This window comes from Paramisgurnus dabryanus, chromosome 16, assembly GCF_030506205.2.
Source record: "Paramisgurnus dabryanus chromosome 16, PD_genome_1.1, whole genome shotgun sequence".
NCBI classification, from domain to species: domain Eukaryota; kingdom Metazoa; phylum Chordata; class Actinopteri; order Cypriniformes; family Cobitidae; genus Paramisgurnus; species Paramisgurnus dabryanus.
The window spans coordinates 35,156,428-35,181,960 of NC_133352.1; the positions used below are offsets into that span (position 1 = coordinate 35,156,428).

The following is a 25,533-nucleotide window of genomic DNA, read 5'->3' on the forward strand; positions in this document are numbered from 1 at the left end:
TTTGGACTCAAAAAGGCGCGTTTTGAGGAAAGCAGCAGGCGCGTGTGCGTTAACCGACAGCCATAGATGTATTCAAACACATAGATGTCCCATTAAGGGCTCGCATCTATGCAGCAGTCGAATGGGACATCTATGTATACACATATCTATGGCAAATGCACGACTTACAAAAGTTTAAAAGTCGCCATTAAACGGAAGTAGCTATTGTCTTATTTTCCACGTGGTGAAATTGCATCTGAGATGAAATTGAATTCGTACACCCAAGTTGGGTCATGTTGCTAATTGCTAATCGCTGCGATCTTTTCCAGGACTCCGCCCACCTGCCGTACCATATGACCGGAAGTAAAAAGAGATCGTTTCAAGGAGATTTGCGTTTTTGATTAAGGATTATGAAGACACATTACTTTAAAAAAAATTATGAACCTCACGATATGTCATTTGTAAAAAAAAAAAAAAGCTAAACAAATTACATAAAATTTTAATAAAATTTCGACTTTAACACAAGCATGACTTCATTAGCAAAAAAATTAGGCTTGACTGATGCGGATCAGCCAGAACTGGCAGGCAGATGACATCAAAGCATTGGGGGCCTGTGACTTCTTGTTTGATGGCGCACAATGCGAAGTTTGTCACAACATGTATGTAAGCCGTCATTTGTGTGGTTCGTCATTTCAAAATATGTGTTTGGCGTGTTGAGTGAACCTATGTGCATCATGTGTTTTGTCAAAATAAGTGCCTGCTGCAGACGTGTCCCCTGCTGAAAAAAACAGCATACCAGCAAGACCAGCATATGTTGGGTTTTGGTGCTGGTTTGCTAGTGAACACCAGCTAAACCAGCGCAAACCAGCATTAGCATCAGCACCAGCTAAACCAGCACCAAACCAGCACTAGCACCAGCATCCCAAGCTGGTCACACCAGCATCCCATGCTGGTCATACCAGCAAGACCAGCATAATGATGTGTTTTGGTGCTGGTATGCTGGTGATCCCCAGCATAGGCCAGCATAATTCCCATGCTGGTTTGATGCTGTTTTTTCAGCAGGGTCTAAAGGGTTTATGATAAAAAAGACGCGTCTCTTTTATCATAAACCATAGACTGTAAAAAAAGATGGACAACGCCCGTTCGCTCTCTTCCATTGGTGAAAAGTGAAGCCACCCATGTCCTGATAAGGCTCTGGGCCCGGTTGCATAAAGCACCTTAAGTTTTTCCCTTAAGTATGACACTTAAGGGGTAAATTCCCCTTAACTACTGTAAGAGAATAATTAAAGAGTTTTGCATATAATCCCTTAAATGCTTCTCTTAGGTAAGGGTAATCGTTAAGTGTTTCATGACAGCAACCCAGGTTTGTTGTTATAAAATACTATTGTTGCCATGGAGACGCAACAGAAAAAACTTAAGGGTTTTTCTGCAACACCCTTAATTTTAAGGGAAACATAAGGGTGAACTTAAGGGAAAATTACACTTAAGGTGCTTTATGCAACCGGGCTCGACATCTTGGGTCTTGTGTCTGCGCAGTAGCCATTTCGGGACCAGTCCTGCACAATAGTGAGCAGGAAGTAAAGCCACGAAATCAAGGCCCCGCCCTCGCTGAATGCGCAGATCACAGCTGTCAATCATGACGTGGCACCACAGTTTTTTATAGCATTAAATAACTAACTAAAAACAAACTTATTTTAAAAACAAACACTTGAATTTACATCAGCATGATAAAAACTACAGCAAATGACAGAAACCCGCTTCGGAAAAAAGATAATTGAAGTGTAATTAAATTGTTTAGTTGGTCTCAAGTCCCGTTGAATAACATGGGGGAGGTGGGGTTTATGACCTATACTGGGACCAGTCACTGGGGGGCGATCGAGACATTTTGGCTTCACTTTTCAGGGCTTGTGCAGCACACTTGCCATAAACTGGTTTGACGCGTGTGCAGCAGGCACTTATTTTGACAAAACACGTGATGCACATGGTTCACATGACGCAACAACCACATATTTTGAAAACATGAGCAACACACATGACACTCCGAACCCTGCAAACAAAAATTTGTGCACGACATAAGGATGAGTAATTAAAGGGAAAGTCTTCAAACTCTTTAAATATTCCTAGGAAATGTTATATTTACTAATAAGAATTTTTTTAAAGGTACATTTACCAAGTGATATAAAAGGGCATTTGAAAAGTGATCCTTATTGACCACAACAACATCTGGGTAATGTTAGCACGCCTTGACAAAAGCAAAATACTCAGCAAAAAAAGCTTGATTGATGATTATTCATATAATGTCCAGATTAGTCATTACAAATGCAGAACGGCCATCATTGAAGCCAAAGTTCAGCTCAGTTTTCCTCATCTTGACGTGGCCTTGAACAACAGCTCGGCAATCTGACATTTCTGCACCATTTGCGAAACGGATTCTGTCGACGTCTGCCCTTCTTCACTTCCTTTTCCTCGACCGTCGTACTCTGTTCTGCGACTAGGCTGCATTCGCCGGGATCTGATACAGGTGGAGGACTGGACGGGACGGGAATGGGCGTTTCTGTCTGATCTGTTTGAGGAGCATCTGTCACGGTGAGCATCGAAGGTTGTTTATTCTGTTTCATGACCTGTTTCTCCAGATGTTTCTGGATGGCTGTTCCCAGCACCGCCACCTCAACCACCGCACCATACACTTCCCAAGTCATTCCCTTCTCATCCCAGCTCACCTCCTGCAAAGGTTCTACCGTTTCCTCTGCCGTCGTCCCTAACCGTGGTTCCGGCTCGGGAATGACCTCAGGTGCGGTCAGGATGATAGGGGTCATCGGAGCTGTGGCGACTGATCTAGACTCCACCTGCATGCCCACCTGCATCTCGACATCTTTGGTTTCGATGGTCAGGGCCTTCTCGGTGCTACACTTGGTGGCCAACTTCCCAAAAGAGCTTGGGAAAAGAAATGCAGAAGAACCCTCTTGAGGTGTCATAGGGCTGGTGGCCACAGACTGATACATCACCTCCAGACTGACTTGGGTTTGCACGTGCTGTTGGCGTCCGGGCGACCGAGTTAAAGTAAGTGTGTCCTGAGTGAGCCGGCTAGCATCCTTGGATTCTGTAGATTCTGTTTTCTTCAATTTTATGTTTACTTCTTCACTTTCAGGTTGTGTGGTTTGATCTTTCACACCACACACTTCTATTGAAGGTCTGGTTTCGGCAATACGTGTTTTGCTTGCGTCCATGTTTTGTGCGTCATACGAATCTGCACTTTGTTTGTGTTCATGTTGGCCTTTTTCAGATTCTGTCTCACCGCTGCCTTCTCTCGTTTTCTCCTTATTTTCCTCTTGATCTCCAGGCAGTTTGGGTTCCTCTACAATAATATTTTCCTCGGTTGATATATTGCTTGTCACGCTGGTTATCTGGACCTGACTGACCTCTATCACGTTCGTCACGACGATGGAACCACCTTCACGTTCATCCTCAAATGATCCTCGACCGTCAATGATCTTCTGCTCCTCAAAATCTTCATTCTCATCGTCCTCCAAAATACAATCATGACTGGTCACCAGTATGGTGATCTCTTGGTTAATCTCCTTGTTGATGTCTGGTTGGTCAGGTGTCAGGCTGGTATCCGATGGTTCAGACGGCTCATCACCCCTGACTGCTGGTTGAATTGAAGATAAATCCTCTTCTAATCGTAGCTCGTGTGAAATTATAGACTTGATCTGATCTGGTGTAACCTCTGAATCCGTATGTGCCTCGATCTCCTCTTGGACTGGCGTTTCTGGACTCTCAGGCACTTCATCCGGCATGCTGACGTTTATAAGAGGTGAAAAGTCAATACTTCGGTCACTTGTGTTTATAGTTGTGCTGGTCCCTGAACCAACTTTCCAAACTTCACTTTCTGTCAGTACAGGACCCTCCATGAGTTTACAGCTGGGTTTGTGTCGATCTGAGAGAGGGGCTGTAAATATCTGAGGCTGACTGTCTCACACCAATGATGGTTTTGCTAAAAAAACATTTACATACAACGCATTTAGTTATTAATATAAGTGCAGTGTATAAAATGGAGCAATTGCCATGCATTCGTGACAATGCAACACGAAACAAAAAATACTTTACTCTTGCAAAGAATTGAATAAGATCACATACATTACATACTTGATGGATCACCAGTTGTGTTTTTGAAATAATAAATCATTGGAAAATCCTCAGCGTTAAAGAATTTACAAAAATAAACACTACTATAGATAGATTCATTTATGAGAGATTCAATTACAGCTCTGCACCGGAATGCACAGCAGCTTTTGGATTTCAGAAAAAAATGCAACACCAACGTTCACTACAAACAAAAATGAAACTACTTTTAAAATAAATCCCAGCTGACACATACCTCAACTCCACGACTGACCAAGAATCGTCTCCATATTTCAAAGATTGCAGATCCGGGGTATAAACCGATACTTGTAGCTTCACTGGCAGGTGCTCGTAATGATAAGAAGCAGATATTGTTTGTTTTCCAGAAGAATCTGACTGGATGGCGGTCCTTGCATTTTACTGTGTCTGAGAGTACTAAAGGCTTCTGGTTTTTAGTTTCCCTGGAAACCAGACTCAGCCTGGCAGTAAGCGGTGATGAAATGACAAAGTCTCTCCAGCTCTTTAATCAGAAGCGTATGATGCTTATTAATATCCAGCTTTTAGTTTTTGAAATAGGAACAACAAGATGTCTTTGTAATAAAAACTCATTTACTTAAATGGGTGCACCAGTAAGTCTCTGTGATCATGGCAACAAAGACACTTTAGTTCATGTGCTTAGTTCTGATCCCTTTATTTGAAATATATAAAATGAACCAGCAGAATGTGTTAAGTCTGTCCTGTAACAATGTAGGATTGCTGTAATATGAAGTACATCATGTCTGGCATAATTAATACTCTCTTTATTTTAGTCAGGTCAGCAATCTTTTAATGCAATAAACAACTCAGGAGCTCTGCAACTGTATGCATGTATGCACCTCCATACCGGACCATTTGCACCACGGCCAAGCCATGGGACTGAGTTATATCGCCTGCGTTCTCACCATAAAATCGAGGGCTTTTGCCAAATCACACGCTCCCACAGAATATCTGTTGCCTAGCAACCAGCCATGTACACCTGGGGAGGGGGGAGTGACTGTGCTCATAGTGATTTTGGGTAGGGGAGGGGGGTAGACAACACATTTGATATACTACTGAAAACAAGAGGATGCAGCCTGTCATCACAGGCAAACGAGGAGGAGGAAGAGGTGGATATGAATGTAAAAGTGATGGGGATGCGGAGGTGGAGTGAATACGGGGGTGTGATGGAGTCTGTAGACGGGAAGAAAGGATGGAGAAACATTTTCTAAACACGAATCTGTTTGACATTTGCATCCGCTTACATCAGGGAATTTGCAAATGATTTTCGAGCAGAATTTTTTTAGTCATTGAATAAAAATTATTTATTTATAGCTTTGCATAGACTTACACAATCTGGCATCATGTGATCATTGTTTTTCTCATAAGACAGATGAGTTTAAAATTCTAATAAAAAATGAAAAAATCCTACCTAAAATCCTATATATATATATATATATATATCAAATAAAGGATTTCTCAATAAGGTATTATTATGAGCTCAATAGCTGCTCCCATGACAGGTTTGACATAAAGCATGTGGGTGAGCGCTCCAGCTCGCCTTTTGACAACTTGCTCTTTGCAAAGGGAGTTAATCTTACATCAATAATGAAGCGGTTAGCCATGTGTCTACATCCAAGATGCATGAGTGAATCTCAGCTAACATTTAGCAACCAAAGGGATATTGTTCATAATCAAAAGCATCACATTCTAAGATCCACAGGAATACCGAAAATGCCCTAAGGCACTTCTGAATGAAAGTTCTTCAGTGGTCGAACTGTGTTGTGTTGCTATAGCGACCCCATCACCACCCCCTTCCCAGACCCCCAATGACGTGAGAATGGAGAAATATAATGAAAGGGTTTACTAGATGCCTCACATATAGTCCACATACACAGTCTACATCACAGAATATACTAACACTTGGGATTTGAAATGGGATGAGACATGAATAGTTGATGGAAATGTATTATGTATTTGTATAGCACATGAATCTTTGACTTAGGATTATTAACAATTAAACACAAATTAAATTTTTATGAATATACTGCCAGGAAATGGCAAAATGTATCCGTATTGGCTGCATCACACAATTACAAAGCTGACATCTCAAAGTATTGTTTAAAAGAAATTCAAGCAAGCAAAAGTTGTTCCGATAAAAGGGAATCGCAGCATTTAATTTGAACTCAATTTGTGTCCAAACTCCTTAATGGTGTCTGATGCTTTCCCAGCAGCTGTGCTTATAGCAGACTGTGTTTGCCTGGACGCCTCCTCAGCAGCTGGTCGTATAAACACACACACACACATATATGGAGAAAGATTATATCATACTTTGAGCAAGTAATAAATAAACTTGTAAATATAAAAATACATTATGGAAATATCACCCAAAAACCACTTCTGACATAATTTTTTGCATAAATGATTCACATTGACCAACAGTAAAACATGCATTTGCATATATTTAAATATCTGTACTGTTTGCCCTCTCTTACCCATATCAGTCGTTTCTTTGGAGGATTCTGCCACCTGGTGCACGACATCTTGCGCTGCTTGGACTGAAATAATATTATTGAACATGCAACACACATTAATAACATTATTTAAAGCAAGATCCCTAAAAATGCAACATGATCTTTAAATTACTTTGTTTTCTTTTATATTTGTGCCCATGTCCGTAAACCCAGATAAAGCATTTATTTTTGAGAAAAGATAACCTTGATATCTGTAATATTGACTGATCAAACTGTAATGATCCTAATCTTAGATTATTCTACTTTAGATTTCACAGTTTAGTTCAATAAAAATATATATAGTAACATTATGTCTATACTTATGTCTAAATATTAAAATAAAATAAAAATATTGACTTCAATATGCAATATGATGTGATTGACAAAATCTAAAATCTAATAGTAAAATATAGTTACTTAGTATGTTAGTTTTTGTACAAACATTACATTACAGTCTTACATTTGTGCAGCAAGGGCCTTAAAATTACGCAATGCTGTCAATCAATAGTAAAACTGTTGTTCTTTCTAAGTAAATAAAATATATACAGCCCTGCGTAACCAATCAGTACCTGCGTTGTCCGTGATGTTTTTAGTGGTCGACTGTGTGGTGTTCTTCAGTCCCTCCAGAGACTTCTTAAAGGAAGCCATAATACCAATGACATACACTTATGGTGTTGACTGCCTGGCATAATGGGGCCACTGGCAGCGGGACCCTTAAATACCCTCTGCTGCAGATGGCATCACATTCCTTTATGGTTACACATTATAATCCATCAATTGTGTCTGGTTTATGCAGCTATGCCAGGTATGAGGTCCAGCTTTGCCCTATTCTCATTATATTTGACTCAGCATGTCTGTAAAGCACTATGTTTTGGTTTGGAGGCAGGGCCGGACATCCTTTTAATAAAGGAGGCCAGATAGGAAAGTGCTCAATATCTCTCTTCCAGATCTCCTTAATATTACATTTCTTTTAGACAGCAATGAGATAAAAAGCACATGAAGACTTACGGAAAATCCTGCTTATCGGACTAATAATCCAGGACCTGCATGGATAGCTCATACAATAAAATAAGAGTCTGAAATTGTGTTTTGTTTTTTATTTACAGAGGATTCACTTGTCTTGAATGACAATATTGACTTTCCAGCATTGTAAAGCACATGTTGACCTGACATCCATAAACATTTCAAGACACATATACACTACCTTTAAATCTTCAGTACACGGACGCATACATACGCACAAACGAATACAAATTGCCCAATTCTAACAAATAATCCACTGGAATGATATCACAAGCAACTATAAAGCTACGATGTATAAAACTCTTACTTGAAAAACATTAAATAAACGACTTGCCGTCATAATAAATAAATAAAAAAGAAAATCTCACAAACAGGCATTGCACACAGCTATATATAATATCATATTTACCCGAAGATATTTAATCCCCAATATCCTATTGGAAGATCTGAAACATCTATTACACATATAGAAATGCAGGTACACAAGTACAAATAGTCACAATGGGGGGAGCGGGTCTCGTTTCATTGGGAGGGAATCAAGGAAACGAGATAAGTGCGCCCCCCGGCAGTCAGCATAGAGCTACATCCAACACGTTACTGTCAAAACATGACATTTACAATAGATCATAATAAAAGTATATATATATCTGATAGGAAGAACATTTCTCGGCAGGATTAACTGGAATATATATTTATGTTTTTTGTCTTTTTTGCAACAGGGTTTATTGTGATGTATTTAGGATTTGTACTTGTTATTGATATAAACTTTTTGTGCTGCTGGCTGGACTCAGACTTGGAATGTGATGCTTACGCCTCTGGCTCGTAATCTTGGTTGTCCTGTAAGCAGAAACCAAAAAGGACATAGTAGTAAAACAGAGGAAAATGCATAATCGGCTATACAAAGTTATATTAATCTGTTGCTTTTGTGGGGTATTTTCAAATTATTATGGCAATGCTGATAAAAATGTTTTGTGTTGAATGTGTTGAAAATATTGTCATATATTATATAAAATATATATTTTCATTTTATAATATAATGTAATGTAATGTAATGTAATGTATAATATAATATAATATAATATAATAATGTGTAATAATAATATTACTTATTTAAATTGAGCACACTATTCAACCATTCTTCTTCTTATTTTACATTTTCTCCATTGTATATAACATGCTTGTACATATACATATTTGTAAATTGTGTATTTTAAAATATTTGTAAAACTTTTAATTATTTTATATTACACAAATTTATCTCATAACTTTGTTGTCTTTTTTATTAATATAATATAATATAATATAATATAATATAATAATATAATATAATATAATAATGTGTAATAATAATATTACTTTTTTAAACTGAGCACACTATTCGACCATTCTTCTTATTTAAATTTTCTCCATTGTATATAACATGGATGTACATATACACATTTTCTATTTGTACATTGTGTATTGTTAAATATTTTATATTATACAAATTTATCTTTTTTTATTAATATAATATAATATATAATATATGTATGATGTAATATAATATAATATAAAATAATATAAAATAAAAGTTAACAATATTGTCATCAGTATAAGATATAATTTAATAAGATAGTAATAAATTTTTTTTTATTATAGTTATTCATTATATTTTTATTTTATTATATAAATATGAAAGTATAATGTGATGTTATTAAACGCTTAAAAAATATATATATATAAATTTATACTTTTTAGTCTCTGGGACAACCACGGTTAAAGTTAATTTCAACATAACATGAGGGTTTCGGGACATCCCAACGTAAATCTATTTATTAGGATCATTATAAATGTTTGGAGCTCTCTTGCAGTAGCTTGCTTTCCTCAACAGAGGGCAACTGATGCTTTTAAATTAGGCTGTTCAATCTCAATGGATTTAATTTACCAGCATGTTACATTTATATTAGTCAAACAACTTTACTGACATATCAAGATAAAGTGCATGTAAAATATCTGCATCATTATCCAACAGCCCTGTTTCACTCTGTATAAGAAAACACAGACATTAAGAATCTACTGGAAGAGCTCATTTCTTTATCATGGTAGGGGTAGCCTCTATGATACTACCCACAATGCAACAGGGCTTATGATGTCAGCACCACTCCCATGTAGGCAGAAACAGCATGGCAGTGAACTAACAAGAAGAGGAGGGTGGGGATGTAAAAAAAATGTAAGTAGAAAGCCACCAGGCAGGGACTCCCACCATGTTTGTGTATAGTGACGTGCAATAAATACTGTATGTGTGTTAGCAAATGTCTGCTGTTAATTTAAATCTTATTATACCAGCATTATTTAGCTATTTTGTCAAAATTATACTGCAAATCAAGTCAATAAATAATTTTGATATGAAATAACATGTTGTTGAATTTTTGTCTGGTATGGATATACTGATGCGAGGATGATGCTCTGACCTGCTGAGTTTCATCATATGTCTGTCCCTCAGGGTCCATGAGACCTTCACCCATTGGTTCCTCTGTGGCTTCTTGACCAAACTCAGGCTGTGGACACACATGTGAAAACCTTCAAAATCAACAATGCTAAAATATGCATGAGCAAACAACCTCGTAGAGAAAGATGTTAATAAAAACTCAGATAAAGTGGTCAAAAACGGTCCTTAGCTGTCACTGGGTCCATACCCTTAATTAAGTACACTATTGAACCAATAGAGTTTATATTAGTTCCCCCGAGGGAAATATTGGTACCAAAGAGTGCATATTAGGACCTTAAAGGTACATATTGTTAGAAAATGTATACATTTCTGTTTCTGTATAAACTTGAGACCATTTTTAAAACCATTTTTGTTAGGCATCTGTCTGGCTGAGACAGTTACTATATGTAGACTTTAAAAATGATGCATCTGCTAATGCTCTTTTGCTATGCATGTTACATGTGCTCATATGAGTGCAATAAATATTTAATCAAACTGAATTTTATGGCATTATAGAGAAGGAGGGAGAGAGCGAGAGAATTTCTCATTACCTACACAGAATTTCTTTACAGTTCTGGGTCACTGAAAGGTTTATTTTTAAACTGAGTTATAGCAGTCATTTAGGTCATATTTCACCAGTCCACAGTTTTATTATTAATACACAGCCGGTGCATTAAACTACAAAACATACACACAGCCACACTGGTTATAATCAGAAAACGCTGTAATTTTTGCTAGAACAACAGATTTGTAAACTATTTCACAGCCACTAAAATGTCTAATAATGGGTTTAGATGGCAAATGATCAAACCCTACATTTCTTTATTTGGTGCATCACAATATAAACATTAGAAAAACACTACCTCACTACTACTATAAGAAGTTAGGCTGTTTTTCGTAGCAGTCTTATTTTTCACAGGATTTGGATTTCCTTTTTTATTCGTAAACAATTTTATATATATATATATATATATATATATATATCAGTGTTTCCCATACATAGGCTCTACTTGGGCGGTGCGCCCAGGTAAATTGCGACGCGCCCAGGAAAAAAAATCACTTTACGAATTTCCGTATTTTCTGGATGACCTGTGTTTTGGAGAGAGAGAGAGAGAGAGAGGTGTTGAGAGAGAGAGAAAGAGAGAGAGAGAGGTGGGGGTCGGGTGACCGTGAAGATGATGCACGCGTCATAAACTCTTTATCCAGCGCGGCAAACTGGATCAACAGCAGCACATACGGAGCAGCCAGGGAACTACACTGCGACCATTGGTCGCATATGCTTATGTGCATATGTGTTTATAGCATCCAAGTTGGCTTCATTTTGCGTGCAAGCACGTTGTGTCTCTCCCGCTGAGTGTCCGTTCACGTGCTCTCTGTTTCTCAATGAATTTGGGTGCGACGCGAAGCAACCTCAGTGTCACATAGTGTCCTTTCATGTTTCTGAACTTGAGCAGAGTTTTACCATTAGAGGTCTTTCTTCACTGAGGACGCGGGACCTGTACGGTTCCAGGTTTATATTTTAAATGGTCAGTCGGGTCCGGGTCGGTCCTAGTTCATTACTTAGAGTCCCAAGTCTGATTAATATTGTGTGTAAAACCCGAGTCCATCGTAGAACGGCCGCGAGCGCTACCGCGCTAAAGCTCGAGTGCTTTTCCGGCCTCGCGCCGCTTCATTTTCTTTATCCCATTTTTTTATAATCTTACTATTAATAGACCATATCTTTACTAAAATCTAAATAGTTTGCACAGAGATTGTAGCAAAAAGCAGTGCTAATACTGAACGAGCAAAGCTCTAGCTGACTCAGGAATTAAAAAAACGCAAAGCTGTAATGTAAAGTCTGTCATCGGGACAGCAAGTAGACTTTTAAATCTGAAATAATGAGTGGATCAAGCTTTTTTTTATCGGCAAAAGAGAAATAGAAAGCAGAAGCAGTAAAAGTGCCTATCTAATAGAAATTATTACCATTATAACATCAGTCACATTTATAATCTATAGACCTGCACTGTCTATTAATAGGCTATATACATAGTATTGTATATAATTGAGTTTTATAAAAGGGGTCATTAATTGCTTCATATATCAGTGCAAAAACATTAAGTGTTTTCGAGGTGCTTTGACAAACAGTGTCAGCTTTGTTTATGGCAAAGAAAGTTTGGGGTGGTTATTAATTAACTATAATGTGAAATTAATATTAATGTTTAATAAATCAAAGTATTGTGTTGTGTCACACATTATTAGTTCTTTGTCACATGTATAGTAGACCATTTTTTGTCGGTGGATAATGATCGCCCTTTTCACCAGCTACCACCACAAGTAAATTTCAGATCTATGGGAAACACTGTATATATATATATATATATATATATATATATATATGCATGTTAGGACTGGAACGTGTCCTCATAGAAAATACACATATCTCTGTAAATGCAAAGAGAGAAATGCTAATTTGCTTGTCGCACATGAGCTTAAAATGGCAAAAATGCTTGCACTGTGTGAAAATGGTCTCAAATTGCACCCGCATTAAGGAGCCCTATGATGACCAAAGTAAATAAAAAGATCGGTTCATGAGATTGGCAAATTTAGCGAGTACCGTTTGAATAATTTAATGTTATGATAAACCGATACCGATCTTGGACTTTCTATTTGGGCATTCCTACACAACATACACTGTCAGAAAAATGTCATATAATGGTGCCTTTAATAATATATAGAAATGTATACAATTGGTACCAATATGTATGTCTGAGGTACTAATATGAAATCTTTAGGAGTGAAATTTGTACCTTTAGAAATGGTACCTCCCCAGTGAACCACTTTTTGACTTTAACAAAGTGCATAAAATCTATTAAACCACTGAACCTTTCTCTTCAGCAAATCACATCTAGCACATATATTTTCCTGAGAAAAACACAGATAAAATGTAAAGCATGTTCTAGAACAACAACAAAAAACATGAATCACACAGTCCTATCCAGTAACACACTTAACGCTGACCACCCACACATATTTTTTCACATGTTCCCAAACAGCTAAACCACACACTTTAACTGCCATCTACACACACTCTCCTTATCATGTCAAAAGCTACACTCCAAATCGTTTGAGATAATAGATAAACTGAATAACAAGAAATTAATGCTTCTTTTCTTAGCTTATTATGAACAGCAAGCCTTACATATAAATTACAAAACACCTTTCAGATGTTTATTACCTGTCAAAAGATTAATCGTGATTAATCGCATACAAAATAAAAGTTTGTTTTTGCATAATTATTTTGTATATAAATGCACACACATGCATGTATTTAAAAAACATTTACATGTATATATATTTGTTTAGATTTTAATACATTCTATATTATATGTAAATGTAAAAATGTATAAATAAATAAATTAAAAAAATTCTAAAAATGTGTGTGTTTATATATATATATATATATATATACACATAATAATTACACACAATACACAAACAAATATATTATGCAAACACAAACTTTTATTTTGTGTGCGATTAATCGCGATTAATCACTCATCTTTTATTACCACACATTTACTCATCAGTGATTTCAACTGTAGAGCGAATCTCACATTAAACAAAAAAATATTAGATGTCATATAAAAACGATTTACGTTTAATAACAGGACTTACGTTTATGTCAGTGGGGAACTCGTCTTTTTTCACAAAGCCCGTGGCAGCAGCGATGTTTCCCGCCCCAGACATCACAGCTCCTCCCAGGTGTGACGCTTGTTCTTTTGTCTTCTCAGCCACTGCCCAGAGATGAATAATGTCAAACACAGACACAGCAAATTGTCCAGACACACACAGGACAGACATTGTGAATATGTTTGGGGAAACCTACTTTAAAATACATTTAAACAATATGCAAAATAGCATGTTGTATTGCATGCATTAATTTCTTAATAAGTCCCTCCCTCTTACACCAAGTATTTCTCTATATTCATCTGATAAAACATAGCACTTCACATGCAATCGCCTCCAGAGAGAATGACTTCATTGCACTCACTGCAAAAAGATCTGCATTATATCTAAATATAATGACACCAAAAATAGCAATAAATGTGATAAATCTTTGGATTAAACATATCGTGTTTTGATAAGGAGGCCAGTAGCTAATGATACAGAGAACAGTCGTGTGAAATATCACCTACAGTAGGCACAGATCTATTTGTCTCGGTTCCACTTGGTGGCTGCATGCCATGCCCTTTCTGCACTTTAAATGAGACGCATGCATTATTTACGAGACGAGACTAAAGGACAATCTGCAGAATTACCGTACCTGTTGCAACACTGTCTTTGGTCTTGTGGCCTGAAAGCACATAAAGGTACATTATAAGATCATTTATGCAGTCTGTGAAGATAGTAAAACACAGTAAATGAGTCTTCAAGATGAACAGTGATAAGGCTGGAAGTAGATGCATGACACAGACAGGGAAGTCAATGTGAAATACGAGGCTGGAGCTCCTAGAGTAGCTTCATTTAAAGGTTCGCTGAAAAATCATTAAGAGTTAATTGAACCTGTATCTCAAACTGATCATTGTACAGCCCTGTGAACTAAAGAGAGAGAGAGAGAGTTACTATTTAATGCCAAACTGCATTTTCTTAATGTGCCAAATGCATTCGTTTTCATAAACAGAGATGATCAAAATAATTTTTCGGATTACTTAAGAACATGTGAGTGTTGTTAACCAGTGTAAAATCTCTGCCATGATGCTTTATTTCTTGCTATGCGATTGCTTAGATTGTCTAGGGGGTTTTAGCGTATTGGTTTGCAGTTGGTTTCTAGGGTGTTACTAATTAAAGTGCCCTAGATGTTTGATATGTGGTTGCTTATTGGCCCATATCAAAAGAGCCCACATCTGCGTTTTTGTGATATTATTTTCTATATGGCTTGGGTTCCCCCTTTAATGAAGTCAGATTTTTCTCTTTTTTTTATAATTTTTTTTTAGAAATTATTTATCTGTGTACTGTTTTTTTTAATTCATTGCCCTCATAATCTTTCATTAAAAACATTTAACTCCAACCCCCCCATAAATTACTTTTCTTCCTGTCACAAGTTATGTCACGAGGGCGGGGCTATTGGGGGCTATTGCAATTGATTGTCTTCATGTTTTGTTAGAAAACCCCCAAATTCCAACCATCCAATCAGTTCCCACCCTACATTTTCAAAACTATTTTACTCGGATATAGCTGACATCATGCAGGCAAACTTAGAGCACTTTTATCAAAGTGGTTACACAATCATTTTGTTTATACATTCCAACCTTACTATTTCAACATGTTGTATAAGGGTTTTATGTTTAATAGTAAAGCTGAAATGACATGAAATGGTAAAAAAAATTAGAAAATAACTGCTGATTTATATTAAAAGGCATTTTAGCGATCTCTGTCTGTTTTAGTTATGAAGTTTTTGATGTACATATCTATATCTTTTAAATTGTGCAGTGTTTCCTTGAAACTCCTGCTGGCACCATTCATTTCATATTCGCTCCTGGCTGTCCTTCCCTGCCATTATGGTGGCATAAACAAAATTGGTCACATGACGTCCAAACCTTTATACATCACGATAGGTAAATAAAAACAGATGAACTGCTGTTTCATGCTATGGAAATTCAAAGTGCACATCCATGCACACTTAAACTCAAGATGGCGGAGTTTATTAGTAATTTAATAAATGATGCATCACTGAATCAATACATTTAACTACACAGTAAACATTATATGGCAAATAATGAATGAAGAAAACAATGAATGAAGAAATCTTAAATGCAAAGATAAGTTGTATTTTGGTGTTTGCGTTTTTTAAAAGGCTGCTAATGTAGGTGTTTTCCGTTATATAAAAATAGTCTCTGGTATGAAAATGAAAAACTTGTTTTTGTGTTTCTTTAAATGCAAAGAAAGCTTTTGTTCCCCTCCCCGTATGTAAAGTAGGGTGTAGAGCGTTTACACATATGATTTGGACTACATTAAAACATGTGTCTCTGGCAGAAGATTGAACTACGCGCTCATAAGGTGAAATCTGTGAGTGGTCATGTGTGGGCATAATCAATGTGACATCACATTGATAGGTGATCCCCAACAGCCTGTTTTGTGTGGCTGTTGCGGTTAAAGGTGCAGTGTGTCATTTTTAGGAGAAACTCTTGACAGAAATGCAAAATAATATACAAAAATATATTATTAGAGGTGTTTGAAGACCATTTTATAATGAACTGTTATGTTTTTATTACCTTAAAATGAGACGTTTTTATCTACATACACCGAGGGTCCCCTTACATGGAAATCGCCATTTTGTGCCGCCATGTTTCTACGGAGCCCTTAACGGACAAACGTTTTTACTAAGTTGTCTCCGACAATGACATGTTTTTCCGGTGGCGTTTCAAAACAAGGGGTGAGCAGTGGACTGAGCCATTGGTTGCAATTCGCAACCTCACCACTAGATGCTGCTAAAATTTACACACTGCACCTTTAAAGAGATTACACAAAGAAGAGTTAATGGATTTGTATAATTACAGGATGTTTCTGCATACACACTGGCGACTCATTTTCTGATGGAAACACATTTAAAAGTGCATTTTCTAGGATAGAGCGGCTTTAAGGATGACAGCATCGTCGAAGTCACATCCGTTTCATGTTAGTATGTCAATACGCTTTTGCTCTGCACTCAAAGGTATCTACTTTGGCAAAACATTAAATACTATTAAAACATAATATAAGTAGGTTAACCAGGACACAGTTTTTAACTGAGATGCATTTCAAGCAATCAATTCAATTCAAAATTCAATCACATGCCTAGGTTTAATTCTTAAACTTTCGATTCAATTTCTATCCTGTAAGTAACAGTACTAGACGCAGTGTTGGGTAAGTTACTCAAAAAAAGTAATCCACTACAAATTACTAATTACTACTTTAAAATTGTAATTTGATTACATTACTGATTACTACATGCAAAAAGTAATCTAATTACTAATTACTTTACTTTTAAGTTACTTTGACAACATCAAATGTAAAAAACTACAAAGTGAAACTGTCAGAAACAAGGACAGATAAACCCAAACGCAGTGTTAATGTGAAAATGTTTCTTGTAACATTTGAAAACAGTAATGATTACAGTGCATATTTGAATGCTTAAAGCTATTTTTGGTGTGATTTTGCCCCCTCCTAAAATTACTGGTCATATAGTGATCCAGAAATATTTGTAGCTTTTATAATAAGTTACAGATGTTTAACATTTAGCATTCTACATTCATTAACATCTATCTATCTATCTATCTATCTATCTATCTATCTATCTATCTATCTATCTATCTATCTATCTATCTATCTATCTATCTATCTATCTATCTATCTATCTATCTATCTATCTATCTATCGTAGCAGTGTTTAAAATGATGTTCTTGGATGTTTATTACAACTCTGTTCTGTAAGGGTTAACGCTGAGTTTCTGTTCTCTTTGCCATGTATTCCCTGAAATGTGATTGGTTAGTGCAACGAGGGGAGGGGTTTTTTGTTTTTGTTTTGGGCTATGATGTTGTGCACGCTCTGGCGCGGGCGCGCGACTGGATGTGCGTGAGCATCGTCCTACGGGTGCTCTGTTAAAGTAAAGCCAGCAGTTTACTTAAACGAGTGTCTGTGCATTTCTCTTGAATGCTACACTATCTACATTCATTCGCGGTCGCGGAGACAGAAACTATAGTTTTAACACGTCGTCGCATTCGCGAGGGCTTTTTGGTCAAGTTAAAGAATGTTAATATTCATGTTAGTTCGTTAAATATAACAATTAAAAGTTGTTTTGGTAATTGTTTAAATAAACATATGATTACTTAATGCAGTGCACGCATTGAGCTCATGATAAAATAACATAGTTAAATAATGTTAACAAATAAAACCTTATTGTACATTAGTGATTTAAAAACACACCTGTACGACCGCTTCTAGCAGACCAGATGTCATCGCGCAAAGCCCACTCTGAAATGCCAAGGTTTTGGACATGTATTGTCTGTATTCCACTTGAAGAATCAACCACCGCTCACATAGCATCCATTTGCTTGCGTCTCAGACGAGTGAGTAGCATATGCTCGTTAACTGACGCTGCGCGCATGCTCGCAGACGTTGCCGTGCAATGGCAAAACGTCATTTTAAAATACATTTTAATTAATTTTTCAACACTTAATTTGTAACGCTAGTAACGTAATTTTGTTGTCATTGGTAACTGTAATCAAATTACATACATTTAAAATGTAAAGCGTTACGTTACTGCGTTATCAGGAAAAGTAATTAGAGTACAGTAATGCGTTACACAGTAACGCGTTATACCCAACTCTGTACTAGAGACACTAGAGCCAGAATGAAAAGCACAGGAAACACAATAAGCCACTATGACATTAACAGAGGTCCATGTATGTATCTGTACGTATGTCCTCTCTTCGGCATGTGTGAGAGATAGTGTGATAGCACAGCTGCTGTCCAAGGTACAACGAGAACCTAACAGCCAACCTTCACCCCTCCTCCATGCACTCACACAGACACACATAAGGCCATTCAAGCATAGCTTTCCAGGGCACCGCGATCCTCTAACATATGTAAGGTCTTGTGTTCACCGCAAGGAAATGTCAAGCCTCTTCTACAGACACGAAGATCTGCTACACCAAGATATCTGGGCTAATGGTCTCTCCCTGGAATGGTGGTGAAATTTTTATGTGGTAGGTTTTTATTATTCGCTCATCTGAAAATCGAAACAGAAGAATGTGAATGAATGCATCGCCCGGGACAATAGTCCGGCTAGAATGCTTAAAATGGCCTCCAAAGAGTCCGACGGCTCGATTACAACAGGTCAACAGACATGATCGACGTCTCGTCTTACCGATCTAAGGCAGGCCAACATTCAGTACTGTCAGATGTGCTTTAAAAGATATCTATTCTCTCTTTATGGTTTACAATATTTTCTGTTTACATATTGTGAGTTCATTGTCAACATTAGCGTGAGCTCATGGAATTATGTGACATGTGGCCTCTGTTGCTTTTCTCCAAATCCACAGGATATCAGAGAGATGCTGGACCATCTCCAAAAGTCAAGTACCTCCCTGCTATTTCTCTTCCAAATAAACATTAGAAAAAGCACATTAACCAGCTATACATTTATTTTTAATGACCTTAAATTACATTGGGTCTGTTTTCTGTATGCTCTGTAGACTGTTATTTTATACTATAATCAATATCGGCCCAGATCATCTTGAGTGCTTTTAATTTTCTAGATGTAAAATCTATTTATAATTAAACAGGATGTTCATAAAATGCATACAGTTTTGCAGGGAACACACATATCCCACTGAAACTGCCCATATTACTCAAAAACTATTACAAATATTTAACTATACAAATATCAGAGCCATGAATATCTACATTTTATGACTAAATAATCACAGTAAAGATGAATCGAAGCCAAGCATTGTCTCATACACTTTTAAAAATAAAGGTCCTAGTATAAGTTTTTTTTTAATGGCAATGTCATGGAAGAACCATTTTTGTTCCTGAAGAACCTTTCCTTCAAAGACCTTTTCTAATCTTTATTTAATCTTTAAATATTTGTGCAACAGACAAGTTTTGTAAGTGACAAAGGCTCTTTATGGTACCACTCGCTTAAGCTAGGACGAGACAACAAACATGATGAAAAAAATGTATGATTTAACACGTTTGTTCCTATAGGGTGTAGACTGACGCTATATGGTCATGACTGCACACCACGCACAATCAGATTAACTTCACAAACAATGCGACTCTCAGCTGAGAACACAGGAAATCTCTCAGAGATCTCGTAATGTTTCTTGCAGCCAAACGTGACAAACATGGCGAACAAGGTACAAAAAGTAATGTCATTTATACAATGGACTGCTTTTTTACATCTCTGATGTCCATCTTACTTTGGACTGTGCATGCTGTGCCACTTTTGTTATGGTTTCATTTTTCATCCGCTTGCTCTCTGATTGGGTTAGGTTTTGATCTTTGTGTTTCACGTGACAATTTACAGCGTGTGTGTTTGTCGTCGGGGTTTACCCCACACACAACAAGATTTCTGATCGTTTGTGATTGGTGCGGCGCCAACATGCTTCTGAGTAGATTCAGACGCTCATAACGCACCGCGCACCACAGGAAAATCTGATAAGATAATCGGTGCAACCACAAAGATGATCGGGACTTTACCTAAGGCTGAGTACACACCAAAAGATAATCGGGCTGATTTTGGTCTTCCGACAATCCTAGCTATGTCCCGAGTATCGCAATGGTTCTACAGATTATTTTATCAGATTGTCCCTTCGTGTGAGGTGTGTTAAGAGTGTCCGAACCTGCTCGGAAGAACGTCGGAGCCGCGCCGATCGCGAATCGTAAATATTCATCCTGATGTGTGTGGGGAATCCTGAGGACAAACGCGAGCACGCTATTGAGATTATCACGTGTAACGAAACCATATCCAATCAGAAAGCCAGATGAGGGAAGACGGAAGCAGTCATGGCGCAGCACAAAGGCCGCTACTCAATCCGTAGTTCGCACTTCCAGGCTGCATATACGTCATCAAGTTGACAATTGACTATTATTCCAAGTTTATCGTATATTGTTGTAATATACTTATGACTTGCGAATGTTATGCTCAGTTAACTTGAATAAACCAGATTTCATGACGTATGCAACCTGCATGTGCGACCTCTGCAGGCTACAGCCTTCAGATTGAGAAAAGGCCAAAGTGAAGTTGATGTAGACAGCAGAGATAGAGGATCAACTTGTTGATTTGTGGCAACAGCACGAATGTTTATACAATGTGTCTTGTAAAAATTATTTCAAGCACTATCATTGAAATGTCTTCCTGCATATCGTCCACCATGCTTATTCTGAAGTCTCACGATATTTTGTGGGATTTCCTGTGTTCACAGTCGAGACTCTGGTTAAACCACACACTATAGGAGCAAAACGGTTAAATCTAGGATTTTTTTATCCTCATGTTTGTGGTCTATCACATTTTGACAATCTTATAAAATGTAAAAAATCTTCTGGTGTGTACCCAGCCTAAGATTATTGTAATGGGGGAAAATCGGCCCAAATTCACACGATTATCTTGTGGTGTGTACCCAGCTTTAGCAATTCCAATGTTTTGGATGTGACATTTCCATTAAAATTTTTTTTATATGTGCATAACTTCTGTGTGTCTATTGTTATTTGCACAATGCACATTATGTGTAATTGTATTCTGAACTGTCTGGAGCACGCACTCTCTGCGCATGCGCAGTTGGTGATGTGACAATAAAGGGATTTGATTTTATACAACAAGGGTTTATTATTTACATATATGAATAAGACTATGATCTGTGATAATAATCAATAATGAATCAGACCAGAGAAATTGTAAATGGATTTACCAAAAGTATTGTCTTATTTCCACAATGCAGATCAGAATTTTAAGTGTTTGCAACAAAATTCTCTTTTATACGACACTTTTGTGTGGTGTAAGAAACAACAAACATATGGATAGATCAACTTGTTGATTTGTGGCAACAGCACGAATGTTTATACAATGTGTCTTGTAAAAATTATTTCAAGCACTATCATTGAAATGTCATCCTGCATATCGTCCACCATGCTTATTCTGAAGTCTCACGATATTTTGTGGGATTTCCTGTGTTCACAGTCGAGACTCTGGTTAAACCACACACTATAGGAGCAAAACGGTTAAATCTAGGATTTTTTTTAACCTCATGTTTGTGGTCTATCACATTTTGACAATCTTATAAGATGTAAAAAATCTTCTGGTGTGTACCCAGCCTAAGATTATTGTAATGGGGGAAAATCGGCCCAAATTCACACGATTATCTTGTGATGTGTACCCAGCTTTAGCAATTCCAATGTTTTGGATGTGACATTTCCATTAAAAAAAATTTTATATAATTTTTAGCGAATGTATTTTTATACATTTATTGAACCTGTTTACATTTTCCTAAACCACTGATGATAGAGTCTAGACATGAGAAAAATATCAGTCTCTACACGTTCTAGTGTTTTTTAGTTTAGATAAGGGAAATAGGCATGTGTTATGAATGTGACAAAAAAGGATGAAAGTCTTTGTAGGAATATTGTTAATTAAAATGCACAAACCAGATGCAATAATACCCAACCAATGGACAGGGATGTCTCCTCAAAAAACAAAATAAAATGTATTTTCATTTAGAAGAAACGTAAAGACGGGACAATTCTATGTTAAGGAGGATGTGACAAACTATGGAAAATAATTTGAAAAAAATATTTGAAAACTTGTACAGAGACCTCACATTGGTATGTAAGACACTAAATATTAACATCTTTCTATTTTTAAGTGCACGGATAGTTCTTTTAAAGTAACATTTTGGGAGAAATTGGGGTCAACATGGCGAAGCTTCAAAAAGCACAAACATCCATCATCACCATTACCGTTACTGCACTGACCAATATGTTTCTCTGGATGTGCAATGTATTGATTGTCATTTTCTTTCCCTTCAGAAGCATAAATGTATATAAAATTACAATTAACAATGACATGATTATGAGTAATTTGGATAGCCTAATTATGAATGTCTGTGCTTTTCAGAGCTTCACCATGTGTTGACCCACAATATACAGTAATAGGGTGACATTTTAATATAAAATGATTCATTTGTGTTCAACTGATGAAATGAAGTCATAGAAAAAAATTACTCATGCTATCCCATAGGTCTATTATCACGAATTACATGACGTGATAAACGTAAGAGGCCCAGAAAACCCCACCCAACATTCCAGCCAATCACAAAATTACACAATCCCGTCCCGCAGGCTTTCCAGTGCCTCCCACTCGCACCGTGCGCACTCTTGCTTCGTGATATGCATGCATTTAAAAAGAGCTTTAAACGTCTTACCCACGAACATCACGCCTTCCTTGGTCTTCTCCGCGGCGACCGCAACGCCTTCTTTAGTTTTCTCGGCGGCCACTGCCATACCTTCTTTAGCTTTAGAAAGCCCCTTCATGAAAACATCCATCTTCACCCCTCTGCATCCAACAGAGAAACCAATCGATAGTTACAATGAAAACAGGGATACGGTTACAGCTGCGTATAAATGTGGGTTAAATTGAAATTGAGAGCAAGCGTGAGTGTGTGTGCGCGCGCGCGTATCTTTGCGTGAGCGCACGAGCTGAGTGTGTTAATATCAGCCTGTCAATGCAACAATGAGTCTAATTTCCCTGAAGATAAAACCCGTTATTTGCCCAAACATGCTGATGATGAGAACATTTACACCATCCACTGACGCTGTAGTGTTAACAGGAGGTGTACAGGGCGTCCTAGAAATGGTTAATTCTCGGAAACTCGTGAGTTATTCCTTAACTGTAAATGAAAACGAAAATGCATTTATTAGATAGTGAGTATAACACATAACTGTGTTGTGCATGAATAAAGCATCGTTTTTGCTTTATTTTAAACTCTTTATATGCATTGCACTAGCAAAGGCACAATGCGCGTCGACACTGATGTTTAATTTAAAATCTGACGGATCGTCCTCACATGCAATATGGTGTCACCTCTCCAATGTCCAAGCTGCAGACGCGACTCGGTTTCAATTGAATCAATAAACGCAATAATTTCCTGTTATGAATGAGCTGCTTAAAATTCAGCATGTAATGATTTAATATGCACGCGAGCAAATAAAATCCGTTTCCATTGACAGCGCGCGCACCGCTTTTATCTCGTGCCCTTACAGCGCGCCGTCAGTATTTTTACACGATCTCAGTTCGTGACAACGTAAGACATTTGCATTTCATCCGGGAAGATATACATTGATTCAAAACTCACCTTTCAAAGCACCTTCTTTGTCCGTATGTTTCAGTTGCGTAGTAGATTGAAATACGGTTGAAGGAAATGTTACACTAGGATCTTGAGGTGGGCCTTCCTCTAGACGCTTCCAGCCAATGAGGATGAAGGGATGAAACGATCGACGTAGCTGATGGTATTGATCCTGGAGGTGTCAGAGACACAGCTATAATGGCGATGACCAGTTTCAGAGTAAGACCTATATGCTGAAACCTCTTAGCTTATATTGCAATTCAACTTTGTATTTATTACTTGCACTAAATTACGTAAATCATGTGATAGCTTTACCCCAATACAGTTTTTGAGAAAGCCAATCATGTGTGTGCATAACTTCTGTGTGTCTATTGTTATTTGCACATTATGTGTAATTGTATTCTGAACTGTCTGGAGCACGCACTCTCTGCGCATGCGCAGTTGGTGATGTGACAATAAAGGGATTTGATTTTATACAACAAGGGTTTATTATTTACATGTATGAATAAGACTATGATCTGTGTTAATAATCAATAATGAATCAGACCAGAGAAATTGTAAATGGATTTACCAAAAATATTTTCTTATTCCCACAATGCAGATCAGAATTTTAAGTGTTTGCAACAAAATTCTCTTTTATACGACACTTTTGTGTGGTGTAAGAAACAACAAACATATGGATAGTCAGGTCTATCCACATGTCATGTTCTCTCTTCTTCTCTGGTGTCAAGAACCGGATCCTAGTACCGTAGACAAGAATGAATATGGGTTGCCTTAACTGGTATATGACAAGTCAAGTCGTGTAGAGATTCTGTCGGTTTAGTTACAATCTTGAAGGAACAGTGAACATTTAGGCTTGCCCATGAACATCTTTATCTGATTTACTGCAGAAGGGCATCGTTTGCGTCATCTCCCTCATCTATCCGGTTGAAGTGGTCGCATCGTGACATCTGGCCCTGAAACTTAATCGAATGGCTATACTGACCAATTGATTTTGTCCTCAATGACGAGAACAATAAAGTCTTGTAAAACATCTGCCGTGGCTGGTGATTTACATTTTCCATTATTGATTATTTCTCTTGTCAAAGATGTTGTCAAATTCATGTTTGTACAGTTTATAATCATGTAAAATGAATACGCAGACTTCTTGTTGTCTGTTTCATGATTAGATATAGATAACATTTAACACTTAGTACTAGCTGCAGATTGGCTCTTGACAGCATAAGGATCGTTAAGAATTGGTTTTGTATGTCTCTCGTGCCATCTAGTGTTTAAGTAATAGTACAGCATTGTATCGATCACTGTAGGCGGGGTTTACTGACAGGTTGAATTTCAGCACCATGGACAGCAACACTCCGTAAAAACAGAAATTTCATTCCTGTCGATATTTTCTTTCTTAAAACTCATCTTTGATCATGAAAATGGCATATTTAAACATTTATTTTATCCAAAAGGTTACTTAAAATAGCGTTGTAACTCTAATGTAACTCTACACCTTTGCTTTATTTAGTAAACGCGGATTATGACTATGCAAATCAGACCCCGCCTTCTTCAC

General features: G+C 37.2%; 3 protein-coding genes across 3 annotated transcripts; all 3 read right to left on the reverse strand.

Moving 5' to 3' along the window:
* Nucleotides 1–300: 300 nt before the first annotated feature.
* On the reverse strand, nucleotides 301–4,588 carry gprin1 (G protein regulated inducer of neurite outgrowth 1). Its single transcript, XM_065263934.2, has 2 exons — nucleotides 4,358–4,588; nucleotides 301–3,973 (listed from the first exon to the last, which is right to left on the reverse strand). The coding sequence occupies exon 2, from the start codon at nucleotides 3,888–3,890 to the stop codon at nucleotides 2,334–2,336; it is 1,557 nt and encodes a 518-aa protein (XP_065120006.2). The 5' UTR covers nucleotides 3,891–3,973; nucleotides 4,358–4,588; the 3' UTR covers nucleotides 301–2,333.
* Nucleotides 4,589–6,291: 1,703 nt separating this feature from the next.
* adirf (adipogenesis regulatory factor) lies at nucleotides 6,292–7,277 on the reverse strand. Its single transcript, XM_073812110.1, has 3 exons — nucleotides 7,199–7,277; nucleotides 6,612–6,674; nucleotides 6,292–6,395 (listed from the first exon to the last, which is right to left on the reverse strand). Exons 1-3 carry the CDS (start codon nucleotides 7,275–7,277, stop codon nucleotides 6,292–6,294), a joined length of 246 nt encoding a protein of 81 aa, XP_073668211.1.
* Nucleotides 7,278–7,711: 434 nt separating this feature from the next.
* sncb (synuclein, beta) lies at nucleotides 7,712–24,167 on the reverse strand. Its single transcript, XM_065242168.2, has 6 exons — nucleotides 23,988–24,167; nucleotides 23,058–23,188; nucleotides 14,423–14,452; nucleotides 13,774–13,892; nucleotides 10,103–10,189; nucleotides 7,712–8,489 (listed from the first exon to the last, which is right to left on the reverse strand). The coding sequence occupies exons 2-6, from the start codon at nucleotides 23,176–23,178 to the stop codon at nucleotides 8,460–8,462; spliced, it is 387 nt and encodes a 128-aa protein (XP_065098240.1). The 5' UTR covers nucleotides 23,179–23,188; nucleotides 23,988–24,167; the 3' UTR covers nucleotides 7,712–8,459.
* Nucleotides 24,168–25,533: the final 1,366 nt, after the last annotated feature.

Bases quoted from the DNA above. Each gene is read 5' to 3' on its own strand.
- gprin1 (XM_065263934.2), bottom strand. From the start codon at position 3,890: ATGGAGGGTCCTGTACTGACAGAAAGTGAAGTTTGGAAAGTTGGTTCA.
- adirf (XM_073812110.1), bottom strand. From the start codon at position 7,277: ATGGCTTCCTTTAAGAAGTCTCTGGAGGGACTGAAGAACACCACACAG. The intron at 6,675-7,198 runs GTACTGATTGGT...ATATTATTTCAG, and splicing joins AAACATCACGGACAACGCAG to TCCAAGCAGCGCAAGATGTC. The intron at 6,396-6,611 runs GTAAGAGAGGGC...TTATACGACCAG, and splicing joins CAAAGAAACGACTGATATGG to CTGCTGAGGAGGCGTCCAGG.
- sncb (XM_065242168.2), bottom strand. From the start codon at position 23,178: ATGGATGTTTTCATGAAGGGGCTTTCTAAAGCTAAAGAAGGTATGGCA. The intron at 14,453-23,057 runs GTAAGACGTTTA...ATGTGCTTTCAG, and splicing joins GGAAGGCGTGATGTTCGTGG to GCCACAAGACCAAAGACAGT. The intron at 13,893-14,422 runs GTACGGTAATTC...ATCTCTGGGCAG, and splicing joins CAAAGACAGTGTTGCAACAG to TGGCTGAGAAGACAAAAGAA.